The sequence below is a fragment of the Lithobates pipiens genome, unplaced genomic scaffold (genome assembly GCF_037356315.1).
Source record: "Lithobates pipiens isolate NorthernLeopardFrog02 unplaced genomic scaffold, aLitPip1_a1.2 Scaffold_18, whole genome shotgun sequence".
NCBI lineage: Eukaryota > Metazoa > Chordata > Amphibia > Anura > Ranidae > Lithobates > Lithobates pipiens.
In genome coordinates this window covers 295,216,815-295,241,690 of record NW_027507758.1, presented here as the reverse complement: position 1 = coordinate 295,241,690, position 24,876 = coordinate 295,216,815, and the positions used below count along the sequence as shown (strand labels likewise).

Here is a 24,876-nt window from a genome sequence, read left to right as displayed (position 1 = left end):
ACTGTGGGGGTTATTTACTAAAGGAAAATCCACTTTCCACTACAAGTGCACTTGGAAGTTCAGTCGCTGTAGACCTGAGGGGGGCATGTAAGGAAAATAAAAACTGCATTTTAGCTTCCACATGATTGGATGATAAAATCAGCAGATCTTCCCCTTGGATCTACAGCGACTGCAATTCCAAGTGCACTTGTGCGTAGTGCAAAGTGGATTTGCCTAGTAAATAACCTCACCGTGTGTCTGTATGACTGTGAGGCACACAGGAGTGGAATGCGGCAGTGAAGGAGTGCTCCATGTACCCTCCCCTCGCAGACTCCTCCCAGTGGGCGGTCCCGGGTGCCGTTAGGTTGTGTGCACCCTGCGTGTGCCTCTTAGTAGTGCTCCTGTGTGGTTGTCAGGAGGAGGAGGAATGTGGAAGTGAGCGGCGCTGTGCAGAGGGTGACAGGCTGAACATCTCCCCGGACTGTCAGTACACATTGTACTCAGAGAGGAGCCGAGCTGTAGGCGCTGCACGCACCCCGCAGCCCCAGTGAGTGGCGGTGTGAAGGAAGGGACCTGGATGAGGTGTGGGGGGATTGTCAAGATGGCAGCAGCGGGAGCACGGAGGTTATGCGCTTAGTGGATGACAACACAGCCGATGTGGAGGAGGCCGGGCTCCCTGATGGGGGGTGTTCGCAGCACGTGAAGTGAAGTTGTCGTGGAGTGTGATCGGGGAGGAATTGGATGTGTAGAGCCCGCGATCGCGGGACAAAGAGTCTCGTCAGTCCTCCATCCTCCAGCGGGACCATGGAGGAGCCCGTCTAGAGCCCCGCACCCACTTTGGATGTACGCTCCCTGACAGCTCCCATCATCGCAGCATGGCCGAAGCTTTACCCCCTGACTCCCCCTCCAGGAACGTGGAGATCGACCCGGACTTTGAGCCCCAGAGCCGACCCCGATCGTGCACATGGCCCCTGCAGAGACCCGACTCCCAGGGCAGCCCGGCCAAGCCCGGTGTAGCCGGGGACACGTCCATCCCGGAGGAGGAGGACGATGAGGAGGAAGTGGCGGTGTCGGCGGCCGGGGACAGGGGCACCCTGCTGCTGGTGAGCGGCCCCGGAGGAGGGGAGGTGGGGGCAATGACCGTCCTGGCCGCTCCAGTCGGTGGGGTGGAGGCGGTGCAGAGTGCGCTGGGCTCGGTGAGCGGAGGGCAGCAGAGGAAGTGCTCATCCCGGAGGAATGCCTGGGGGAATATGTCCTATGCCGATCTCATCACCAGAGCCATAGACAGCTCCCCGGATAAGAGGCTCACCCTCTCCCAGATCTATGACTGGATGGTCCGATCCGTGCCCTACTTCAAGGACAAGGGCGACAGTAACAGCTCTGCCGGCTGGAAGGTGAGACCGCTGACTTTTCCTCCCCTGTCACTTTCATTCAGGAGAGGTCACTTTACTTCCGGTCCTGGAGACAACCGGAAGTGCCTTCACTTTTCCTACCTTATAACCCCCTCCCCCTGACATGTTTATTCAGGAGAGGTCACTTTACTTCCGGTCCTAGACACAACCGGAAGTGCCTTCACTTTTCCTACCTTGTAACCCTGCCTACTGTTCCTTTTATTCAGGAGAGTTCCTTTTACTTCCGGTCCTGGAGACAACCATAAGTAGCTTCACCTTTCTGACATGGTAACCCCTCCCCTTGTCACTTTTATTCAGGAGACTTTACTTCTGGTCCTGGGAACAACCAGAAGTAATTTCTCCAGATTGAAAGCGGACCCCTCCTCCTACCCCCCAACGCGAAGGCCACATTAACACTTCACGTTACCTTGAAAAAAGAAACGCACAGAGAACGTGTGTTTTGCTGCATGCTTTCGAAAACGGCGGTGTGAATGAGGCCTAAAGCTGCCCATACCCTACTCCTGAACTTGATCCCCCACCCACACATTGGAAGTGGATGGGGGGGATCCTCCACACTATGTCAGCAGGACTCACACGTCTGATCAGCACTGCAGCCCATTGTTTGCATGCGCTCATTAAACGGAAGTTTTCCAACAAGCCCGTTCATTAAAAGTCGAGCCATGGACTGACTTCTCATGAACCGGGACAGCAAATGCAGGTTGAAATTTGTCCACTTCCTGCTGAAGCGGTCCTATTTTGATCAACATTTGGCAAACTTGGGGCCCATGCACACTTGTGCGTCTTTGGACACTAAAGTCACACGACAAGCTGCAGTCCATGTATTGGCCATAGAAGTTCTCAGAGACCAGATTGTCTCTGATTGCCTCTATGGTCTTGGAGAACTGGATGACTTCTGGTCTAGGAGGGCAAAAGTAAAGTATATATTTCATTGTGATCTTTTTGCTTTTAAAGAGGAAGTAAACCCTGATGAGTTTACTTCCTCTTTCATTCCCTGCAAAGGCAAAGCATAATGGACTACTATGCATCGCATAGTAGCCCATTATGTGTCACATACCTGACACAGGAGCCAGCGAAGTCGCCGCTGTCCCCTGTAGTCCGCCGCATCAATCTTGTTGGTGGGGTCTCGCAGCTCCGCCGCTGTCATTCGGCGAAGCCGCGATGACGTCACTCCTGCGCATGCGCACGGGAGCCGACACGCGGCAGCTCCGTCGCTGAGAATGCCGCGCTCGGTGCGCCTGCGCGCCGCTGTCTACGGCGCATGCTTTAGGAGATATTGCTTGGACCTACAGGTAAGCCTTAATCTAGGCTTACCTGTAGGTCAAAGTGGTTTGTAAGGGTTTACAACCACTTTAAAGGTAGAGGAGAGATTTTGGGTCTTATTGATCCCAGATCTCTCCATAAGGATGACGTGTCCTCTTTAATTTTATTACAAGGAATGTTTACATTCCTTGTAATAGGAATAAAATAAATTAGCAGCACACTTGAGGTATCACCGTTAGAGCGCGAGCAATAATTCTAGTGCTAGACCTCCTCTAACTCTAAACTGGTAAACTAGACACTTTTAAAGCATTGCCAATGAAGATTTGTACGTTTTTGAAATCTTAATCGAGTGTGTGCAATTTCCTAGTGTGATATACTGGACATACTCGACATGACACCTTCTTTTTAAATTTCCCGAAGTGTGTGTGTGTGTGTGTGTGTGTGTGTTTTTTTTTTTTTTTTTTTTTTTTTTGCATCCTATGCATTAAGGTGGAAAAAACACCTGTCAGTGACTGGCCCCCAGATCCCCCCCCCGTTTTACTTACCTGAACCCTCAAACTTGTCCCACGGGGACACTGTCTCTCTTGATTGGATAGATTGATAGCAGCACAGCCATTGGCTCCTGCTGCTGCCAAATCAAATTTAATGGGGCAGAGCCAAGTCCTGCATTTTTGTGTCTCACCGAATGCCGGACTCGGGCAGCGCGCCTGCAAGGTAATTCCCCTGGGAACTCTCCGGGGGGGTTATCTGAGTAGAAGGACACCAGAATATGAGGTTTGGGGCCACTCTGTGCAAAACGAGCTGCACAGTGGAGAGTATGACATGTTTGTTTAAATAAATAATTTGCCTTTAGTGTCTCTTTAAACTTGCAAACAAAGTGCCAGAAAAGGCCTGGTCAGCAAGTGGTTAATGCTATCAATGCGACAGTTGTGCAACAGTTAAAGCCAAAGTCGCAATGGATTTGCACAAGTTCTACGTGGGGCCTGCTACAAAGTTCTGCATTCATCAAAAGCCACATCTATAGACTTCAGTGGTAACACATCTAAAATCCACCACACAGGGGTGAACCTGCCCCAAGGCCTGGTTCACACCTGTGCACTACAGTCCATTTAACATGGTATCCTATGGGAAGCATTCACAACTATGCTTTTTCCAGCCACTGTGTTTTTGGAAAGGTCAGGGACTTTTTTTTTTAAAGGCAAAACTTTCTTTCTGATGTCATTGGGAGCCAACTGTTTCTTCTGGGATCTTGGTGGCATGCTGACAGGTCTGGTCTGCCTTCCTCCAGACTGATGCCTCTTGGGATATGTGATAAGGATTTCACAGGAGGCTGCTGGAACGGGGTACCTGCCGTGTGTGTGTGTGTGTGTGTGTGTGTGTGTGTGTGTGTGTGTGTGTGTGTGTGTGTGTGTGTGTGTGTGTGTAAAAAAAAAAAAAAAAAAAATTATATATATATAATATATAATCTCTATCACATTTTTAGTGTGTGTATTTACGGTCGTTATAAATAGTATACTCCTGCTTTCTTTACTATATTTCCATATGCTCACTGGCTCTGCCAGTGCTGTGCATCCCGCACTGTAATTTTTATTTTTTAAATGGCAGACCGCCACCTGTAGCTTGTCTGCACAGGATCCTGTAAATTAACGTAAATTTGTATTTCTGGTTAGGGAGAGCCTACCTGCCCCAGCTGTGCTGTCATTTGCTAAAGCAAAAGCCGATCAGCAGGTCCCAGCCAATAAATTGTGTCCGGAACACACTGGCTCAGCGAATGATGGAGTGCTATGTTTAGGTATACAACACTGAGCTCTCTGCAGACAGCAGCAATGTGTGCATTTCCTTTTTATTTTTTTCCTTCTCCTTGCAAAGGGAGGGGAAAAAAGTGTCATTAGTACAGTGGAGGCGTATATTATGAGCACTGTATTGGTGTCACCGGAGATGTCAGTGACAGCCGGTCTCCCCAACGTCAGTGTCAGATTGTCCACCGCACTATTGCCACCCAGTTAGAAGTCTAGCTGATCACCGCCATTGCCACCAAGAGAAAGCTGTGTGTGTGAAAGGGTTGGGTACGGTGTTTCATGACTGCACAAATCCCAGTTAAAGTAGCGTGGTGCTGAATAGCAAAAAAAAGACCTGGTTCGCGAAGAGGGTAAAATCTTCTGGGACTCAAGTTGTTAAAAGTAATCAGCGGCCAACTTATTCCCGTTTGCCTTTGCTGGCACACCTATGACATCTGTGCCAGATCTCCAGAGGATAAAAAAAAGCCTTTTCCCCTGGAGGTTTTGGGAAAATCTTGGAAGATTTCCGTTTACAAAACAAGATCTCCTTGGGTAATGGTGATGTAACTTTTCTCACTCTCAACAGAAGTTGATTATTTAATTGGCTCCTGTCAAAGAGACATGCTAGATCAGCAGCTGCATCCATTGGTCAGTGTGTTCTGACAGCAGCTAGTGCCACTCTCAGAATACAATGCCCCAGCGGGAGGAATTCCTTCATCCACCTTGTTTGTGTGGATAGAGGAATCTAAAAAAAAATCAATAAAATTTGTTCACGTCCAACTTAAGGCTCTGTTTGCACCAGTGTGATGTCAAGTCGCATGACAGGTCAAAGACCATGTATTTCAAAGGCCACTGTTCTAATTGCTGCAACTCCAAAAAAAAGGTACCTACACTACTTTGCTGCGACTTGCGTGCCACAGAGTTTAATACATAGCATGAAAGTCTTTAATTTTATATGTGACTTAAGCAGATCATGCACTAGTAGCATTTCAAACGAACATTCATACAAACTTCCTCATCAGTACATTTGATGACCTGACGACTGTCACTTGAAAGTACTTCATAAATGTTTGATTTTAGAACGAATGGACTTTCTCAAATGAAAACCACTTTCAGCCCAGGTTCACACTGAGCTGCGGGAATGAAGCCATGCCAGTTCAGCTGGACCCGCGTGTCGGTCCCGGTTTCAGACATCTCTGCAGGTTTCTGCACAGATGTCAATGTAAATTGCAACCCGAAATCACAAAGTATTACAGAAAGTGAAATCTGTGCAGTGCCGCAGACGTGGCATCACACTGATTAGGATAATACCATTGGCGGCGATCGCCGCCAATTTGACATGTCAACTCGCATGTCAAAACGCTCCAGTGTGAACCAGGGCTCACTGTTAGGAACTTGTTTGTTGCAAAATAAAGTTTTCCATTCAGCTCCTTTCTCGTTGCTTGTTTTATATGCACAGTACCAACAGTTCAATTTTTTAATGGGCAAGGAACACATTAACCTTTCAATTTATCGCCCGTTCAGCAGAATTTTCCAACCTGTTCCTTTTGATTTTAAATTGTATTTATTTTTGCCGACAGCCGACTTGTGCTCAATAACTGGGCAGTTATTATTTTTTTATTTTTTTTGTTCAAATTACAGATTCTTCATGTATGGGCACCATAACTAACGTTCCCAAAGTGGAGCTCTGTGCTCCCTCAAAAAATGTTTTAAGTCAGCAGCTACAAATACTGTAACTGTTAACTTTTTTTTTTTTTTATATTAGGGCACTTACCTGTCCAGGCATACAGCAGTGTCCTCGTCCGAGCTGATTCTTTGGCTATTGGGTGCCGACGCTGCCATCTTGACTAAGCCGATTTTCCTACTGCACATGTGTGAAATGCATGGCACTCTGTGAGTGGGCTGCAGTCTTCTGGGACCTGAGAAGTGTCCCGGAAGTTGGGGGGTGAACTTCCAGGCTCAGTTGTGAGCAAAACGTGCCAAACGTGGCAGTGGAGGGGGGAATGAGGCAAACAACTGAAGCTTCCGCTTTTAAGATGAATACTTTCTAAGGTGATTCTACTAGTGACCAAGCTTTAGCCCTTGTACACACAGTCGGAGAATCCGTCGGAATGTGTCCTATCGGACCGTGTCGTCGGATAATCCGACTGTGTGTGGTATGCATCGGACTGATTCTGTCTGAATATCCGTCGGACCCAATTTTCCAACATGTTGGAAATATTTCCCGACCAACTGGTTAGATCGGACATACTCCGATCATGTGTAGAGAATTTTGATCGGACCAAGTGCCACGCATGCTCAGATCAAATTCCTACATCAAAGCTATTGGCTACTAGCCTGAATGTAGTCCCATCATAACTAAATTACGTCATCACGTTCTGAATGATCGGATCTTTCGACAACTTAGTCCGACCGTGTGTATGCAACAGTTTCGGACAAAATCCGACGGATTTGGTTGTCGCAATCTGACCGTGTGTACAGGGGCTTAGGCTACTTTCACACTGCTATGCAAAAATGTGGTAATGTGTTTTTGCACCTGTGAAAAAGACATGCAAGTCAAAAACTGCACCAAAAATTAGCTATTTTTTTTATTATTCAAAAAATAAATATATATATATATATATATATATATATATATATATATATATATATATATATATATATATATATATATATATATATATATATATATATATATATATATATATATATATATATATATATTATATTATATTTTTTTTTTTTAACACAAAGGGATGAAAAATATCAGTGTGTAACCCACCTTAGATTCAATGGCTGTGTGTAAGTGTTATCTTGCTAGACACAGGCATGTCTGGACTTGTGCCCTGAACATGACTGTATGTAACTATGGTCCATATCAAATGGAAGGACTAATTTTTTATTTTTTATTTTTTTTGCAAGCCCCCTGTCACCCCTACCACAAATCACTTATTTTTTTTTTTTTTTTTTAAATAGATTAGCTAGGAAAATGACACTGCCCCTGGCATGGGACACCACACGGGTGACATTACTGTGTCATTACTGCTTACTAGGACAACTGGGCACTCAAACTCCCATTAGTATGCACCCTTGAAATGGGCTGAAGTGTATCCTCGCAGGATTATGAGTTCCCAGCTCTGCAAAAAAGGCATAATGAGTACATCCCCTGTGCCTCCTAGAAGGGTCATGGACCAGGGCTGTTGAAGTTTTTTTTCTGGTCATCTGTTTGTTTACAAATGGCTTTCCATTCGTGTTTTGGAGAACGGGATCAGTTCGCTTTTCCTTGTTGTTTCAAAAGAAAGTCCAAACCGAAGAAGGAAATGACGTACAAAAATTCTTGTACGACAGGCTTTTTTTTTCTGATCATGCGCAGTCTTTTGTTTTTCAGATTTTTCTTGTGTGAGAACCGTACACATTAAACAAAACTTGTTCAGGTGAATTTTGGAAATTGTTTGCAGTGTCTGATTTGGATGTCAACAGTTGTGCACATACTATATGAAAATCAAACAATTGTGCCTCATAGAATTTTTCTTCAGAATTATTTTGTTTTAACTCATTCAATGAATCCAAGCTGAGATAACATGCACTGCATTGATGCCTTCACACAATTTCACATTAACCATGAGATAAACCAAAAGTTCAGGAATATTCTTTTTTTTTTTTTTTTTTTTTTTTTTTTCCCATTATTTTGAAAATCTATGTACACTACAAACTGTATGAGTGAATTGGTTCTGATATGACCTAAATGGGAAACCTGCATTTTGTTTGCAAATATTAAAGATTCGAACTACCAACAAGAATAGGTCCGTACATTTTAAAGAGCACCTGTCATTTCAGATCCGTCATGGCAGAGCCTGTTATGGGCATTCCCTCAACTGCTGCCGTTGCGTCCCTCGCCTTGTTGTGTCACTGCGGCATCAGCAGCTGTCCCATTAAAGTGAATGGGACTGTGAGTAAACAGCAGATCAGAGTAGCTGCTGCGAGACAGATGACAGTTGTGATTTAAAATGACACTTTTTTTTTTTTTTTTTTTTTTTAAAGAGCAAGCCTTTTTACTAGTGATTTAAATCAAATCCACCCTGAGCTCCATAGACTATTGAAATTATATTCACAGCTGTCGAGCACAATTCGCACTGCAGATTTGCACTCAAAACTGCATGAAAATCGCACTACATCAAGTGTGTGAACCTTGGCTAAAGCAGATATTATGTGAGTTTGAATGTGTGTGTGTGTGTGTGTGTTGTGTGGGGTTGTTTTGTTTGTCGTGGGGTTGTGTGTGGTGTTTTTTTTTTTTTTTGTTAGGCCTGAGCATTTCTCCCTTAGTCAATGGAAAGCTAGTTGCTATGAGGCAAGAGATCATGTGAAAATGCACCCTCTTTCGGGTGCGTCCTATAAAGTCTATACTTTAATGACCAACAATGCGTGAATGTGCCTCAAAGAAGCTTGTGTACTTTTTCAAGCAAAATGATACTTGGGTGTGAACAGGCTCCATAGAATACTATAGCAAACCTCATGTCAAACATTGAAGCATCTTGGGGAAAGCGCTTCCAAACGCTCGGGTGTGAACCGAGCTTTATAGTGCAGAAAAACGGTGCTAAGTGCATTGTTGTAACAACTCGGCCAGTTTGCTTCACGTTCGCTTCAGTAAGCCAAAGCCTGATTGGCTGCCAGAGATTGCTGCACTTAGTGCACTTTGTCCTCGCTTATTAAATAAGCCTGTTAGTTTAATCTGTGGGCAGAAATGGGTAAAGCGGCTCTAATAAGGCAAACGCAAACAGAGCAATGCTATCAAATTTTGGGATGATTTACAAACGTTTGAATAAGGAAAGGCATGACGACGTGTGTGTGTGTTTGTTTTTTTTCCTTCTGTTAGTGCAGGATAGAGATGCCGTCACTGAAATCCGCCCCATTGGTAGATGCAATCTATACAACGCATGCTGTACAAATTCTAACATACAGCCTTGACAGGATTTAGCGGAGAGGCGAGTTTTCATCATTATACAGAATATAGTGACAGATTGAAAGCTGGCTGAAACTTCTAACATCTAAAACACACCGATGTAAGATCAGTGTGCGTTTGTAGAGCTGTCAGCTGTCACTGACCCCGAGTCAACCACATACTGAATGACAAACGCCCAAAATAGCTTTTTGACCATCACGATACAATTGCAGCAAGCGATTCATTAACATGACCAATCACTTTCCATTTCTCCAGAAGGCAGCTTGCTGTGATAGGCTGCTCCAGCACTAATCCAGTCAGTTGTGAGGCATAGAATGTGTATACATAAGCTAGTACGCTGTGTGTGAAAGCACGGCTGAGGCCCCCACCCCCCCAAGACTTATTAACCTCCACGCTTCAGTACGTTTTTAAAATGTTTTTAACAGAACAGCTTTTAAATACAACCGGTATAGTCCTTTTTTGTGTTTTGTTTTAACTAAAAAAAAGATAGTCCTAATAGATTTTCATTTTGTAGTAAATAATTTGAAGGCTAGTAAAGAGATTAATGGAGCTGGTCAGAGGAACTCGCAGCAGGGGCATGTTATCTTGAGAGGTCCAACATATGGCTAGACTTTACAAGAGGACAGAAAACTGTTTGTGGCTCGTGTGTCTGCATGTGCCTGCAGTTCTCTTGAGTCTTACACTGGAACTGTGATTTAAGAATGCTTATTTGTTTAAGCACTTTTAAAGCCAGGCCTTTTTTCTGGCATTTGTTTACAAGTAAAAAAAAAAAAAAAAATATATATATATATATATATATATATTATAATTTTTTTTTTTTTTTTGTTTATTTTTATTTTTTGCTAGAAAATCACCCAAAAAAATAAAAATAAACGTATCTCACTTGGGTTGCACATTCTGATGGGTAGCAGCTATCTAATATAACACCTGCAGCCCCAGAGCATGACACTCCCACCACCATGCTTGACTGTAGGCAAGACACCTGGTTGCCGCCACACATGCTTGACACCATCTGAACCAAATACGTTTATCTTGGTCTCATCAGACCACAGGACATGGCTCCAGTAATCCATGTTCTTAGTCTGGCCATACACTATACAATTTTCTTTAGATTTACCTTTAACTATGTAGTGTAAGGGCCTGCCTGCATACACATTGAAAGTGTTTAGGTTTGATCTCATATTATATGGTTTTGGTAAATCTAAAGAAAAATTGAATAATGTATGACCAGCCTAAGTCTGCTTGGGCTTCACCAAAGTGTCTATGGGCTTTCTTGTGCATCATCTTTAGAAGAGGCTTCCTTCTGCGATGACAGCCATGCAGACCAATTTGATGCAGTGTGTGGCGTATGATCTGAGCACACAGGCTGACCCCCACCTCTTCAACCTCTGCAGCAATGCTGGCAGCACTCATATGTCTGTTTCCCAAAGGCAACCTCTGAATATGATGCTGAGCACAGGCACTCCACTTCTTTGGTCGACCATGGCAAGGCCTGTTCTGAGTGGAACCCGTCCTGTTAAACCGCTGTATGGTCTTGGCCACTGTGCTGCAGCTCAGTTTTAGGGTCTTGGCAATCTTCTTATAGCCTAGACCAGTGATGGCAAACCTTGTCACCCCAGATGGGTTAGAACTACATTTCCCATGATGCTCATGCATGCTGCAGTGTCGTTGAGCATCATGGGAAATTTAATTCCAAAACATCTGGGGTGCTAAGGTTTAATATAACTGGCTTATGCCATCTTTATGTAGAGCAACAAGCTCCTCAGTGGTCTGTGCAATTTTAAACTTCCAGTGACCAGTATGAGAGAGTGAGAGGGATAACACCAAATCTAACACCTGCTCCCCATTCACACCTGAGACCTTGTAATGCTAATGAGTCACATGACACCCGGGAGGGAAAATGGCTAAATGGGGCCAATTTGGACATTTTCACTTAGGGGTGTACTTTTTGTTGCCAGCAGTTTAGACATTAATGGTTGTGTGAGTTATTTTGAGGGGACAGCAAATATACACTATTGTACAAGCTGTACACTCACTACTTTACATTGTAGCAAAGTGCAATTTCTTCAGTGTTGTCACATGAAAAGCTATAATAAAATATTTACAAAAATGTGAGGGGTGCACTCACTTTTGTGAGATAGTGTGTATGTGTATTATTTTTTTTTTTTTTTTTTTTTTTTTAGCAGAGACCCTAGAGAATAAAATGACGGTTGTTGCAATATTTCATGTCCCACTGTATTTAAATTTTTTTTCTTTTATCACTTTTATTCCTATTACAAGGAATGTAAACATCCCTTGTAATAGAAATAAGCATGTCAGGTCCTCCAAAAAGACGCCGGATCTTTCATTTTGCCTTTTTAAAAGAAGAAGATAAAAAATAAAAAATTCAGTCGATCTGCCTGAGGACTGGAAGTGACTTCAGAGGTCGCTCCTGTCATCCAAGGCCATAGAGCTGAGTGGGGGCTATCTTGCCCTCATTTGGCTTCCTGTCTAGCCATCAGCTGCATCAGATCGGTTCCAAGCTTAGCGACGGCTCCGATAGGCTTGGAATTGACCGGGAAGAGCGGGGGGGCACCTCTCCCGCTGCCTATAAAAGTGATCTTGCGGTGAATCTGCCACTGACACCCCTTTTATCTGAAAGCCGGCCGCCTGACTGAACACAAATTACCAGGGTTATGGCAGCTAACTGCTGCCATAACCCCGGTCTTTAGTGTCAAAATAATGATGTACATTTTACAGTCGGTGTATAGCAAGTGTAAACTGTAAAACAATGAGTCCATGTGTCTTCCAACTGACAGTGTAGTGCCTTTTACTTTGATAAAAAGTGCATGAACGATTGTTCATACAATTCCTCCACCTTGTCATAACCACCACCATAATAAGGGATGTACTGCTACCAGAGAGTGGTGACCACCTATTATGGGGGGGGGGGGATGGACAAATGAGGCTTGTGTATCTTCTATGTTCCATCCACACTTGCTGTTCCACTTTAAAGAACAAGAGGAATCTTACAGCAGACGCCTCTGAGCGGTGCTCCTCTGGTCCCAAAGCAAGATGTCCAGTGGGATATAACGCCAATAGTGTAAAATCCTTAAATATGGGCTTTATTTAACACGTAGCAATGCAATTGCATGGGTACAATCTTCCTCGGTCCAAAGACAAGGACTTTGGTTCAATCCAAATGCGATGACAGGCGATAAACCATTTACAATCAGGCAGTCGACAAGGGGTTAAGCAGGCCGTAGTTGATTCGAACCATCTATAGGCAGGCTGATTGTACCCCAGTCAATACATCGATTGAGTTGGGTACAACCAGCATTTTGGATTTTTACATGCGATTTTATTGGCAGCAGCTAGCAATAATCGCTGTTCTCAAGACAGGGATGGCTTCCCGCTCTCAATCCCCCACCCGCCACGAGAACGCAAAAGTGTATTCTCCTCCTGCCTTACTATTCATGCTCCAGGTGATTATAAAATAACATTTCAGGGGGATGGTAGGGGAAATCTAGTTTTGTTTCTGCCTCCCATGTGCTTGGCAGTGGATGGATTCTACAGTGGTGAGGAAATTTGCCTGCTGCTGTCAAATACAATGAAGACCGACCTGATGGGGGAATTAGTCTTTCAGCGTACCCACCAGTCCATCTACTGTCAGTTTTTGATTTTATTTATTGTTTGGTGGGATGCAAAATTGAAGTAACTACAAAACACCACAAGAAATTTAAACCCACACAGACACAATCCATATTATCTATACCACTTTTGTCCTAATTTACCTTCAGTTGCATTTTCTATGAACTGGCGGTAAATGTTGAATCTTTTGCAGCCATAGAAATCTATTGTATAAGTGTGCAATACATGGGCAGAACATCTGCATCCTGGGTACTCCTGAAAAGGAAGGGTTGATTTACTAAAACTGGAGTGTAACGGATTCCCGTCACACTCCGCTTCATTGCTTCCATCAGTACACTGCCTCCTCCAATCTGGACCTTCAGATATTACAGCCTGTATATTGTAACTAAGAACCAGATGAGAATAGCTCAGTTACACAGCTTGAACATGAACCGTTTATTGAAATACATTTAACAGATATCCACTATGTCACCAATTGGCAATAAGGCACACACATGTATTCAAACAATAAATTAAATATATTACACACATCACATTCCAGTGCGGTCGTACAGTGAGTCTGATTAGCACAGCTCAGACCGGGGTTCTCGATCACCCTGTGCCCCTAATGGACACAGGGTAAGTAGCACATATGAGGTGCATGGGGAGCTGAAACAAGGGTTTCCCAACCTCCCCAAGGGATTCTGGGTTCCACGGGTCCCCCGCACAAAGTCACTCCTGTCACATGGAGAAAGCAAATTCTGGTGCAGCTTTGCATAGAAACCAATTGACTTCCAGTGTGGGCTTTTTTTTTTTTTTTTTTTTTTTTTTTTTTTTTTTGTTCAAGACAAAAAAAAAAAAAGTAGAAGCTGATTGGCTACCATGCACAACTGTACCAGATTTTTGCACTCTCCACTTTTAGTAATTCAACCCCATAGGTAGGGCCCAGCACCACTTGGTACAGTTTTGAACCCTATCCAGCTGCAACATGTTTCAACCTGTAAGAATTTGCTAGGCTGGAGTCAGTGGGACTGGAAACTGCACCTGCACCTCCCAGGTGCGCCTAAATGCTGGGATTGAAGGCACAGCCGCCAGACACCCCATGTGCAAGGGGTTTTGAAAACTTGGTTGTTGTCAGTGAAGTTTCTTTCTAGGATTACCCCTAGTTACAAGGCCTCATGTACAGGAACTCTTGGTAGCTCCTTTTTGCTGAGGTGTGTTTGGGGAAAAGTGTCGTGTGCGCATGTGAGGGTAGACCCCAATGCAGAAGCCGTCTGTGTTTACCTGAGCACAGCTGTGTACAGCCATTCGCTTGTATTGGATGCTGTACACGGCTTATGTGGCTCCCTGGGTGCAGGAATGCATTGGGCAGGGAGGGACTTTAGACCTCAGCACACCAGACATGCTAATTGTCTTTGTGCTTGAGGTTTGACACCACTTCCTGCTGTACATGCATTTCAGTCTTGGTGTGAACTCTGTGCACAGGATGTTTTGCAACATTAAAAGACATATGCAGTATTATACATATTGATTAGACAGGCCTTGAACACATGACCTGTGACATTCTGCTTCAGGCGTTTTGCAGGTATTTGATTAGATACACAATCTCTATTCTGTGTATAACTAGTTAGCTGGAGACATGTACAGTAACATGAATATGGGGGGGGGGGGGGGTGTTTAACCCTGGCCTGTTACTGAACAGGCCACAAACAGCCTAAAGGTATGAAAACAAACAACATTTTATGTGAATTTTTGTGTGGATAAATAAAGAACATGTATCTCACTTTTCAGACGGCAACAGAAGTCTGGGTGACTATAAACGGTTTTGGGCTGGCGTGCAATTTTTATTACTAGAGGCGTTTCGTCTGGGCTTAAACTTCCTGTGACATCAAAGTGTTGTGCTGTCCATATTTCAAATGGATTGCGTTTGGAAAGAAGGCAAAGACATTGTGTCCCGGTCCAACAGAAAAGTAAACAATCCTTCACACTGCCTTTTTTTTTGACTGTTCTACACATTTGGAAGAGCTCTGTCTTTTTTTTTTTTTTTTTTTTTTTTTTAAGTAATATTTAGTCATCTCTTGGATCCAAAGTCTAACCATTACACTGGTGTTAGTGGCCAACCTGTATTAGTAATCCTCACAGTAATAATGTGGTGAGGAGCATCTATTTTGGCCACCACTTGCATTTTAATTCTCTTCGGAATGCCTTGGGAACCCTGAAATGCGTGGCCAAATGATAAAAGGTCTAAATCAAAGCAATTTGGAGTTAAGGTTGCAGTTCAGTAAAGCTAAAGTGCTTTTATGAATGGAGGATGGGTGAACAAATGAAAGATCCGACTCCTCCATTCATAGAGCGCTTTTCTTTTCCAATTTTTACTAAATATTGCAAAGGAAATGCAGAAGCCAACATTGGAACATAGGGCAAAAAAAAGTGTGCTCCGGATACATACAGAACTATAGGGTTCTAAAAACTCATACAATTGCACCACCCTTGATAGAGCACTTTTCAGTGCAGCAAAGAATGGTATAGTGGCTCGCATTAGCCCATACAACACTGGAATAATGCCACTGTTTGTATCTGGCACAGAACTAAAGGTTTAAATGAAGAGAGCAGCTCCAGTACAAACGACACCTCTCATTCACTGTAAGTACTGTCCCTTGTGCTGATTTGGGGGGGGGGGGGGGGGACTAAAGCAGAGCTCCACCCAAATGGGGAAGCTTCTCTTGTCTTGTGGAGGGGAGCGGGTGCCAGGTTTTTAAAAGGTACCCGTTTCCACTTCCTGCTTAGTTCAGTGTGGTGGATTCAGCCAAACGTTTGGGCCTCGCCGCAGACTGCCCATTGAGAAAGAGCCCATGTGATTCCCGCATGCACAGTAGAAAACCGGCTGTGAAGCCGCAAGACTTTACTGCCGGTTTCCCTTACCAAAGATGGCGGTGCCAGCACCCAAGAGTCTATTCAAGAACCGACTTGGGTGAGGACACACTGGGTTCCCTGGACAGGTAAGTGCCCTAAAAGTAAAGGTCAGCAGCTACAGTATTTTTAGGTGCTGACTGGAACTCTGCTTTAAGTTTTTCGGTTTGCTGAACGTGTTTTGTGTCAACACATTAGGCAATACTCTTGGCCAACATTCACACTAGCCCACCGCATTTGTTTTATGTAAACTAAGGTAAAATTACCTGGGGAGTATAAATAAATGTTATGATTGCCAGCTCAAGTTCTCCTGGGTCTATGGCCTTATGCCCACAGGCAGTGTAAAAACTAGCATTTCAGTGCCCGGGAGGCATGATTGCAGCTTGTAGCCTGCAGATAGCAGTTTGCTGATATCCATGCCAGGCTGAGATACAGTGACTGCATGTAGGGCTGTATGGTTAGAGACATGTACCGCTAATTCTGATGTTCTGCATTTGTGGCATATGGCCTTCTATGTTTACACCGATCAGAACAGCATACAGCCGCTGTATATTTTAGCCTGTTGCTGTCAATGACGGGCCGCTGTCTGCAGGCAATAAACTACACTTGTGTGCCTCTGCCACTTAAAATATACCTAGTTTTTAGGCTGTATGGGTCAAACTGGTGCTGTGCATGAGGATTAATGTACTTTTTACATGCTCCCTTGGACACACAGAAATTTGAACTCCTGTAAACGTATTGCACCTAAACACGGGTAAACTGGAGTACGCAAAATCTGATGCAGCTTCTAACTTCAGCGTGTTCAATTAAGCTTTGACAAAAAAAATAAAAAATCTGGAAGCTGGCTGGTTTTAGTAAATCGACCCTGCAGTTTAAATTCTTCAGTCCCATTCACACTGGCAATGGCATACTGGTCTTTAGAGACTTTAATGCATAGAATCATTTTAAACTGAAGTGTTTACCTTTTTAGCACTGGAGAAGGCAGCAGAGGACATACAGCTGGAACACACGGCTTAAGAATTTCCTAGTCATTAGCTGATTGTCTTTAGGAAACTTCATTCCTGAGAAATGCCATTCGTGGCTGATGGCTCCAGTCACCCTTTTCTCACTGTTTTATGTACTGAACGACTTTCCAATTGTAAAAGCAAAAAACGAGCACAATCCTAGAAAATAATAAATAAAGACAGCTGTCTTAAGGCAAGCCTATACCGTCTCCTTTGAGACTTGCTGCTTGAAAACATCTGGAAGAGGCACAGTTTTGGGATTCATAGTAACTCAACAAGGGGCACGATACATGAGTAACGTAAAGCTGCAATGTGTTTGTGGGAGAAAGATGTCATGGGGGCAATATAATGGCAAAAGCAGCTGGATACTTGGTTGTACTTCACATACAGAGCATGCAAATAGATACAGCAACATGTTGGTTCAATTCCAAGGTGATTTGCATCATCCAGTCATACTGAAAGTGTGGCTTCATGCTACAGCAGTGTGATTACAAAGCATTTTAACATTTAGTTCAATGTGTCTGTTACATGACTTTATATAAACTGGAAAAACTGAATATCCCGCAATATCACTGTACTGCAGAATAAAGCCCCATACACGCCGGATTTTCTGCCGATTTACCAAAACCATATAATATGAGGTCAAACCGTTTAAATTTGTATGCAATCAGGCAGGCCCTTGCACTACATGGTTTTGGTAAATCTGAAGACAAAAATCAGCAGAAAATCTGGTAGTGTGTATGGGGCTTTAGGGTTGACCGATTTATCAGATTGGCCGATTGTTCAATATATATATATATATATATATATATATATATATATATATATATATATATATATATATATATATATATATATATATATATATATATATACATATATATTATTTATTTTTTTAATAATCGGTATCTGTCAAACGTACCGATTTTGTTGGTCAGACCTCCTTGCTTGGCGCTCACTGCAGTCTCTGCCAATCTGTCAGCAGTGTGGCAGGAAACAGATGACATAATCTATCAATGCCCTCCTTGCAGAACCCCTGTCTGCATGTACAGCAGGGCCGTGAAGGCTGCTCTTGACAGTTGTAGCCGCAGGTGAGCAGAGATAGTTGCAGCATCTCTCGCCGTCCAGGTTTACCTGCTCAGATGCTACTGGGGAGAGGCTGCCAAAAATTAGTGTAAGTAGTGACAAGCTGCATGTGGGTGGCAGGTGACAGTGACAAGCTGCATGTGGGTGACAGTGACAAGCTGCATGTGGGTGGCAGGTGACAGTGACGAGCTGCAGGTGGCGGTGACGAGCTGCATATGGGTGGTAGGTGACCACCCAGATGCAGCGTGTCACTTGCCACTGTCACCATCCAGATGTGTCACCTGCCACCAAGATGCAGCGTGCCACTTGTCAGTGTCACCACCCAGATGTGTGTCATTTGCCAATGTCACCTGCCACCACCCAGATGCAGTGTGACCGTGGCAAGTGACATGCTGCAACTGGTGGCAGGTCATGGCGATGTATAGAATATTGGCACCTATTACCGGTCGAGGGGCCCCCCCCCCCTTTTATGTAGCATAATATGTTTCTATTAAAATGTACATATGATTATTAGCACTGTTTTATATGCTTCTGCTCAAATGTAAACCTATGAAACATTAATACGCATACACGAGTGCATATGAGGATAGCAGAATGTCAATAAGTGCAGCTTCATTATACCTTCTGTGTTTATCATCACTAAATTTGAATGCTTATGGCACTAGTCTTTGCTGATCTCAGTGTAAGGTCACACCAGTAAAGATGAGTATTCTCAGATGAGTACTATGCAGCAGCTGTCAACTACCAATCAGAATGATTCTTGCACTGCAAAAGTAAATTCTACAGGTAGTCTGATAATACACCTCTGGGCAAAATGTGACACTAACCTCAGCCGCCCCCCAAACCCATACTGCGTGATTTATTTTTCATGCTGACGTCACTCTTCTGGATCCTACACAGGCAGTGACATGGTCATGCAAGGATGTAATTGGCCTCATGTAAACAGAAGAGCAGAGGAGACTCCAAACCACAGTGTCAAGTGACTGTAGCTTTAGAAAAGACATTTTTATTCGAAGGAAAAATGTTTGTCAAATAGCGATGATTCTTGGTGGTTCAGCTATTAGACAGGCTACAGAATTCCACTAACCATGTAGTACATACACTGCTCAGATGGGGGCGTATGTGCCTACTGCATAGCTAAATATTTTACCTTGTATAGGGAAGAGCCACTGCTGTACCTCTATAACAGTCCACTCACTTGTCCATATGCAAAAACATTCATTTTAAAGTAATTGTAAAGGAGATATATATATATATATATATATATATATATATATATATATATATATATATATATATATTATAAAAAATCACAAATGGGTTATAACTACCAGCTCTGTGCAAATGCTTTTGCACAGAGCAGCCCTGATTCTCCTCTTTGGGGTCCCCAGTGTGGGGTCGTTCACGAACCGGACTGTCTATTGAGCCAGAACCGATGCCATGCGGCTGATGGCGAGGCAGGAAATCGAGGCAGGAAATCGTGTGAGGGCAAGATGTGCCCCCCCCTCGGCTCTATGCCCTTGGAGAACAAGAGCAACCTCTGATGTCACTTCTGCGTCTCTAGCTTAACCACTTGCTTACTGGGCACTTAAACCCCCCCTCCTGCCCAGACCAATTTTCAGCTTTCAGCGCTGATGCACTTTGAATGACAATTGCGCGGTCATACAACACTGGACCCAAATTAAATTTGTCATTTTTTTTCCCACAAATAGAGCTTTCTTTTGGTGGTATTACAGCTGGGAGTTTTATTTTTTGCTAAACAAACAAAAAAAGATGCAAAATAAAAAATCATGTTTAATAGTTTGTTATAAAATTTTGCAAACAGGTAATTTTTCTCATTCATTGAAATGCACTGATGAGGCTGCACTGGTGGGCACCGATAGGCACAGATAAGGCAGTACTGATGGGCACAGATAAGGCGGCACGGATGGGTGGCACAGATAAGATGGCATGGATGGGTGGCACTGATGGGCACTAATAGGTGGCTCTGATGGGCACTGGTAGATGACACTGATGGGCACGGATATGTGGCACTGAGGTGCAGCACTGTTGTTGAGGCAGATTGTGGGCACTGATGGGTGGCACTATGGGCACTAATGGGTGGCACTGGTGGGTGGCACTTTTTCCTATACTTAGGTGGCACTGGCAGGTGGGCACTGATGAGCTGGCCCCAGCTCGCCATGATGGGTACTGAAGTTCCTCTCACGGCCGCCGGTGATCGGCTTTTTTTTGTTTCTCCTCGCGCTGTTAGCGCAAGGAGGAAAAATAGCCGATTGCCGGCTCTGTTGTGATCACATGATCAGCTGTCATTGGCTGACAGCTGATCATGTGGTAAGGGGTTGGGATCGATCCCTTGCTCTGATCTGTGATCAGGCAAGTCTCATAGACTCGCTGATCACAGAGTGCGCCGCGCATGCCTCAGGGGGCACGCAGGCCGCTCGTGCACGGGACAACGTCAATAGACATCGTCCCAGCAAAGCAGGTCCGCGTTGCAACTGTCATTCGGCTATAGCGCGGATCTCTAGCAGTTAAAGACATGGTGGGTGTGTGTGTGTATATATATATATGTATATATGTATGTGTGTGTATGTATGTGTATATATATATATATATATATATATATATATATATATATATATATATATATATATATATATATATATATATATATATATATATATATGTATGTATATGTATATATATATATATATATAATATATATATATATATATATTATATAATTTTTTTTTTTTTTTTTTTTTTTTTTTTCTTCCTTCTGCTTTTAAGGGTAAATGTGAGATCTGAGGTCTTTTTTGACCCCAGAGCTCTCAAAGAAGACCTGTCATGCTTATTTATATTCTATTATAAGGGATGTTTACATTCCTTGTAATCAGAATAAGTGATTAAAATAATGAAGGGACTGTGTAAAAGTAAAATGAATAAAAAAAATAATAATTGAAAGTGCCCTATCCCTCCTTGATAGAGAGCAGAAGCAAACGCATACGTAAGTCACGCCTGCATATGTACCGTATTTTTCGGACTATAAGACGCACTTTTTTCCCCCCCCAGAAATATGGGGGGAAATGTGCCTGCGTCTTATGGTGCGAATATACGATTACCACCGCTCCGGAGCGTTCCGTGGCTTCGGCCTAGCTCCGGAGCGGCAGCCATCTTGGGGCACCCGCCGTTTGCAATGTGATCGCTCCATCAAATGACAGAGAGATCAATTGTAAACAAGGTTCCTCTCTCCCCTCTGTGTACAGATCTGTACAGTGGAGGGGATAGATCGGATGGCAGCAGCGATGTGGGCTGCATCTGTAGTGCCCACAGTGCTGCACTGACAAGTGCAGTCACAGCCATTCCGCAATACTCTGCCATACCCTGCCAATACTTTCTATGGTAATGGTCACTCTGCATTTCATGGGCACTGGAAAATATTTTAGTACATCATTTTGGTTCAGAATATTTTTTTTTCCTGTTTTCAACCTCTAAAACCTAGGTGCATCTTATGGAGCGAAAAATACGGTAAATGGTCTTCAAACTACACATGTGGGGCATCGCTGCAATCGTTAAAGTGAGGGCAATAATTCTAGAATGATCAGAACTGTTGCTCTGATCATTCTGGTGATGCACGGAATCGCTGGTACTTACCAGATATCTGAATGATGCCTGCGGCTGCAGGCATCATTCAGATATCCCCACTGAAAGTCAAGTACATTATATGATGTCCTTAGGCTGGAAGTGGTTAAAGAGGAACTGCAGTCTGCTCACATAATTTTGTAATGAAAACATCTTTACCGTTCTGAAGCTTCCCTCCAATCACTTTGCGTAATTTTATATATACTGTGATTCTGTACTTGCCAAATGCTGCAGAAATCTCCCTCCACAAAGTCTGGCTGCATCCATTTTAACTGCGGGCAACTGAAGCTGCTGCCTGTTCACTTCCTGGGTTTAAACAGACACACCTCCCAACTCTGCAGCTTTCATTGGCCCTCTTATGACTCCTCCCTTCCTGGCAAACGCTCACGTGCGTGAGCTGTGCATGATGTCATAAGCCTTGGCTAATGACCACACAAGAAACAGGAAGTGGGCTGTATAAGGTATTTACTGGCAGAAAAAAATGTTTTAATATCCAAAGTAAAACAAGGGCAGAAGATTTAATGGATGGAAAGATGAAAAAATGACTGAAGTTCCGCTTTAAGTTGCATGAAAGTTGGATGGCCAAAATGGAGTGCAACATCTAATGGGTCCTGTTGCAGTCCAGAACGCCTCGCATTAATGGGAATGAGTGTGCCCATCTATAATTGGCCTAAGAACCCTTTATCCGATTTAGGTTATAGTTGTGCAAAATGTCATCATTTGTGAACACGAGGCCTGCAGTATTTTGGAACATAAGCCAAGGCATTCCGAGTGTGTATGAATATTTTCTCTTGTGCATTCTTCAGAAGAAAATGTAAACAAATCGGGTAGGACTTGTTTTCTGTGGGTTGGTTCTAAACAGTTTTGGTAAGGTTGTCAAATCGCTGATCAAGGCAGATAATTCAGTTTGATTATTTAAATATTATATGCATTTTGAAAGAGCTGAGAGAGGACCCAAAATTGATATAGATTAGCCTGAAAACATAGTATAATAAGTATTTGTTATAATTGAATATGACCTTTCAGCTATTTATTCGATAAGCTCTCGTTCTTTTGGTGCAGCTAGGGGAGGACCAGTGTCTTGTTGGTTGAAATTGGCAACAAATACAGTTTTCACTGTTTTGCATGTTTTACCGATTTATGTCGGTACAACATGAGCCTATAATCCGCCCCCCCCCCCCCCCTTTTTATTTATTTATTTTTTTATAATATATTTGTTTTTATTATTTATTATTATTATTATTATTATTATTATTGGCGTGTATGTATGTGTAAAGGTTCTCTCCAGAGAGGACACTCTACCCAGTTTCCATTTGACTTGATGGGGAAGCTCTTCCCTATGTCTAGGTAGTATTAGTGTGCCTACTCCCTCACCTCCTAAATACTTCTCTATTAGGTAATCACTATGACTGTGTAGCTGGCCATAGATTTCTATGTAAGGGCAAGCTTCATCACTGTTGGAAAGTGGTGGAGATTTGCCTGATCAAACAGACCAGCAGTTAGGTGGGGGCAATGGAAGCTGCTGCATATATGTGCTGGCAGCTTTAGGTGACAGTCACTGTGTAATCTTAAGAGATTAGTGATTAAAAACTGTATTAGCCATTGTATGTTTAATACTGGAATTTTGACAATGTCTCTTGACAACACAAAATTTGTGCAAAAAAAAAAAACGTTTTTTACACTTGGTAACCAAAAGGCCTAGGTCAGTCTTTCTCAACCAGGGTTCCTCCTGAGCTTTGCTAAGGATTCCTTAAGCATTCAGCAATGGCAAATTGATCTCCCACCTACACTGACCACTATTACACGAGGCAATTTTTCCACTGACTGCTAATGTTGGAGGGCACTACAGTATTGCCGGTCATTTAAAGTAGTGTTAAACCCAAAAGCAAACCTTTGATATTGCAGCTTACCAATTATTAGATTGGTGGCTGCCTTGGTTCTATTCTTTTATTTTTATTTTTAACTTTAAAGCTTTCTTTCCCATATTTTTAAACTGCTCATCTGGCCAGCAAGTTTTTTTGTTTTTCAAAAGAACAAGCTCTTACAGGTGTGCAGATGTAGCAGTTAGAGGAATGAGACAAACCATTATCACTGACAGAGGTACTTAAACCCCATACACACTATCAGTTTTTCTGCTGTGTTTTTCCTTCAGGTTTCCCAAAACCATGTAGTAGAAGGGCCTGCCTGATCGCATATGAATTGAAACTTCTAAGGTTTGACCTCCTATTATATGGTTTTGGTAAATCTGATGTAAAAACTCAACAGAAATACTGATAGTGTGTATGGGGCTTTAGAATGATCAGCTTTTTATATAAAACCATTATCCCAAAAGAGAATAGACACTTGTTACTCTAACTATTATAAAGTGTATAACGTGATCTGGAGTTTGCCTTCAATTTGCTTAATGCATCTAAGGCAGGCCATAGTTTATGCAATTTTTTCAAAACTAGTTGAGAGAATGAAAATTACATCAAAATTGACTTCTATTGCGTTCTGCTGGCAGGAAACCTTCCCCCAGCAGCGATCGTCAAAAAAAAAACAACCCAACAGAATGGTTGTATTTAAGTCGATCAATGGATCGACTTCGGTTTAACCAGCTTGCACATAGTATGACATTCGTCCGGTTCCTGCTGAATTTCAATCAGTCTATGGCCGGCCTAAATCTGCTAGTACATCTAAAGCCTCATACACACGATCGGACTTTAAACAAACTTTCTCGTGGATTTCTGTGTGTGTTGGCCATGAACTTGCTAAGCATACACGCGATCTGATTTTTTTCAGCCAACTTTCACCAAATCACGTGTGTTTTTTTTTCTGCTCTTTACTGCCACCTTTTGGTCAACTTCTATATTGTTGTCTGTCTGATCTTTTGTTCTGAGCATGCGTGTTTGTAATGTCCGATCGGACTTGCGTTGTCAAAAAGTTTGTTCGCACAGCCAACATTTGTCCAATGAGAACCATAAAAGTTTTCCAGTGGAGCGCACGCACGATCGGATGTTGCCTAAAACAGCTAATTTGCATGTTTGTTGTCAAAAAGTCTGTTTCCCGAAATCGCCCCCCCCGGGGGTTCCTACCGTGGGTGAAAAGTACATGTGGCAGGTTGCATCTCTGACCATTTGGCTTAAAGAGGAGCTGCACCTAAAAAAAAAATATTAAAAGCCAGCAGCTACTAATATTGCAGCTGCTGACTTTTAATAAAATCACACTTACCTGTCCCAGGTTCCAGCGATGTCGGCGGC

The 24,876-nt window shown here is 43.1% G+C and overlaps 1 protein-coding gene across 1 annotated transcript in view; it reads left to right on the top strand.

The window, feature by feature from the left end:
- The first annotated feature begins 357 nt into the window (after positions 1 to 357).
- Positions 358 to 24,876, top strand: part of FOXO3 (forkhead box O3) — a 107,778-nt gene continuing 83,259 nt past the window's right edge. The window contains exon 1 of the mRNA XM_077487149.1: positions 358 to 1,373. Within this exon, the coding sequence (XP_077343275.1) occupies positions 855 to 1,373 (519 nt within the window). The 5' untranslated portion in view covers positions 358 to 854. The remainder of the gene's footprint in view (positions 1,374 to 24,876) is intronic.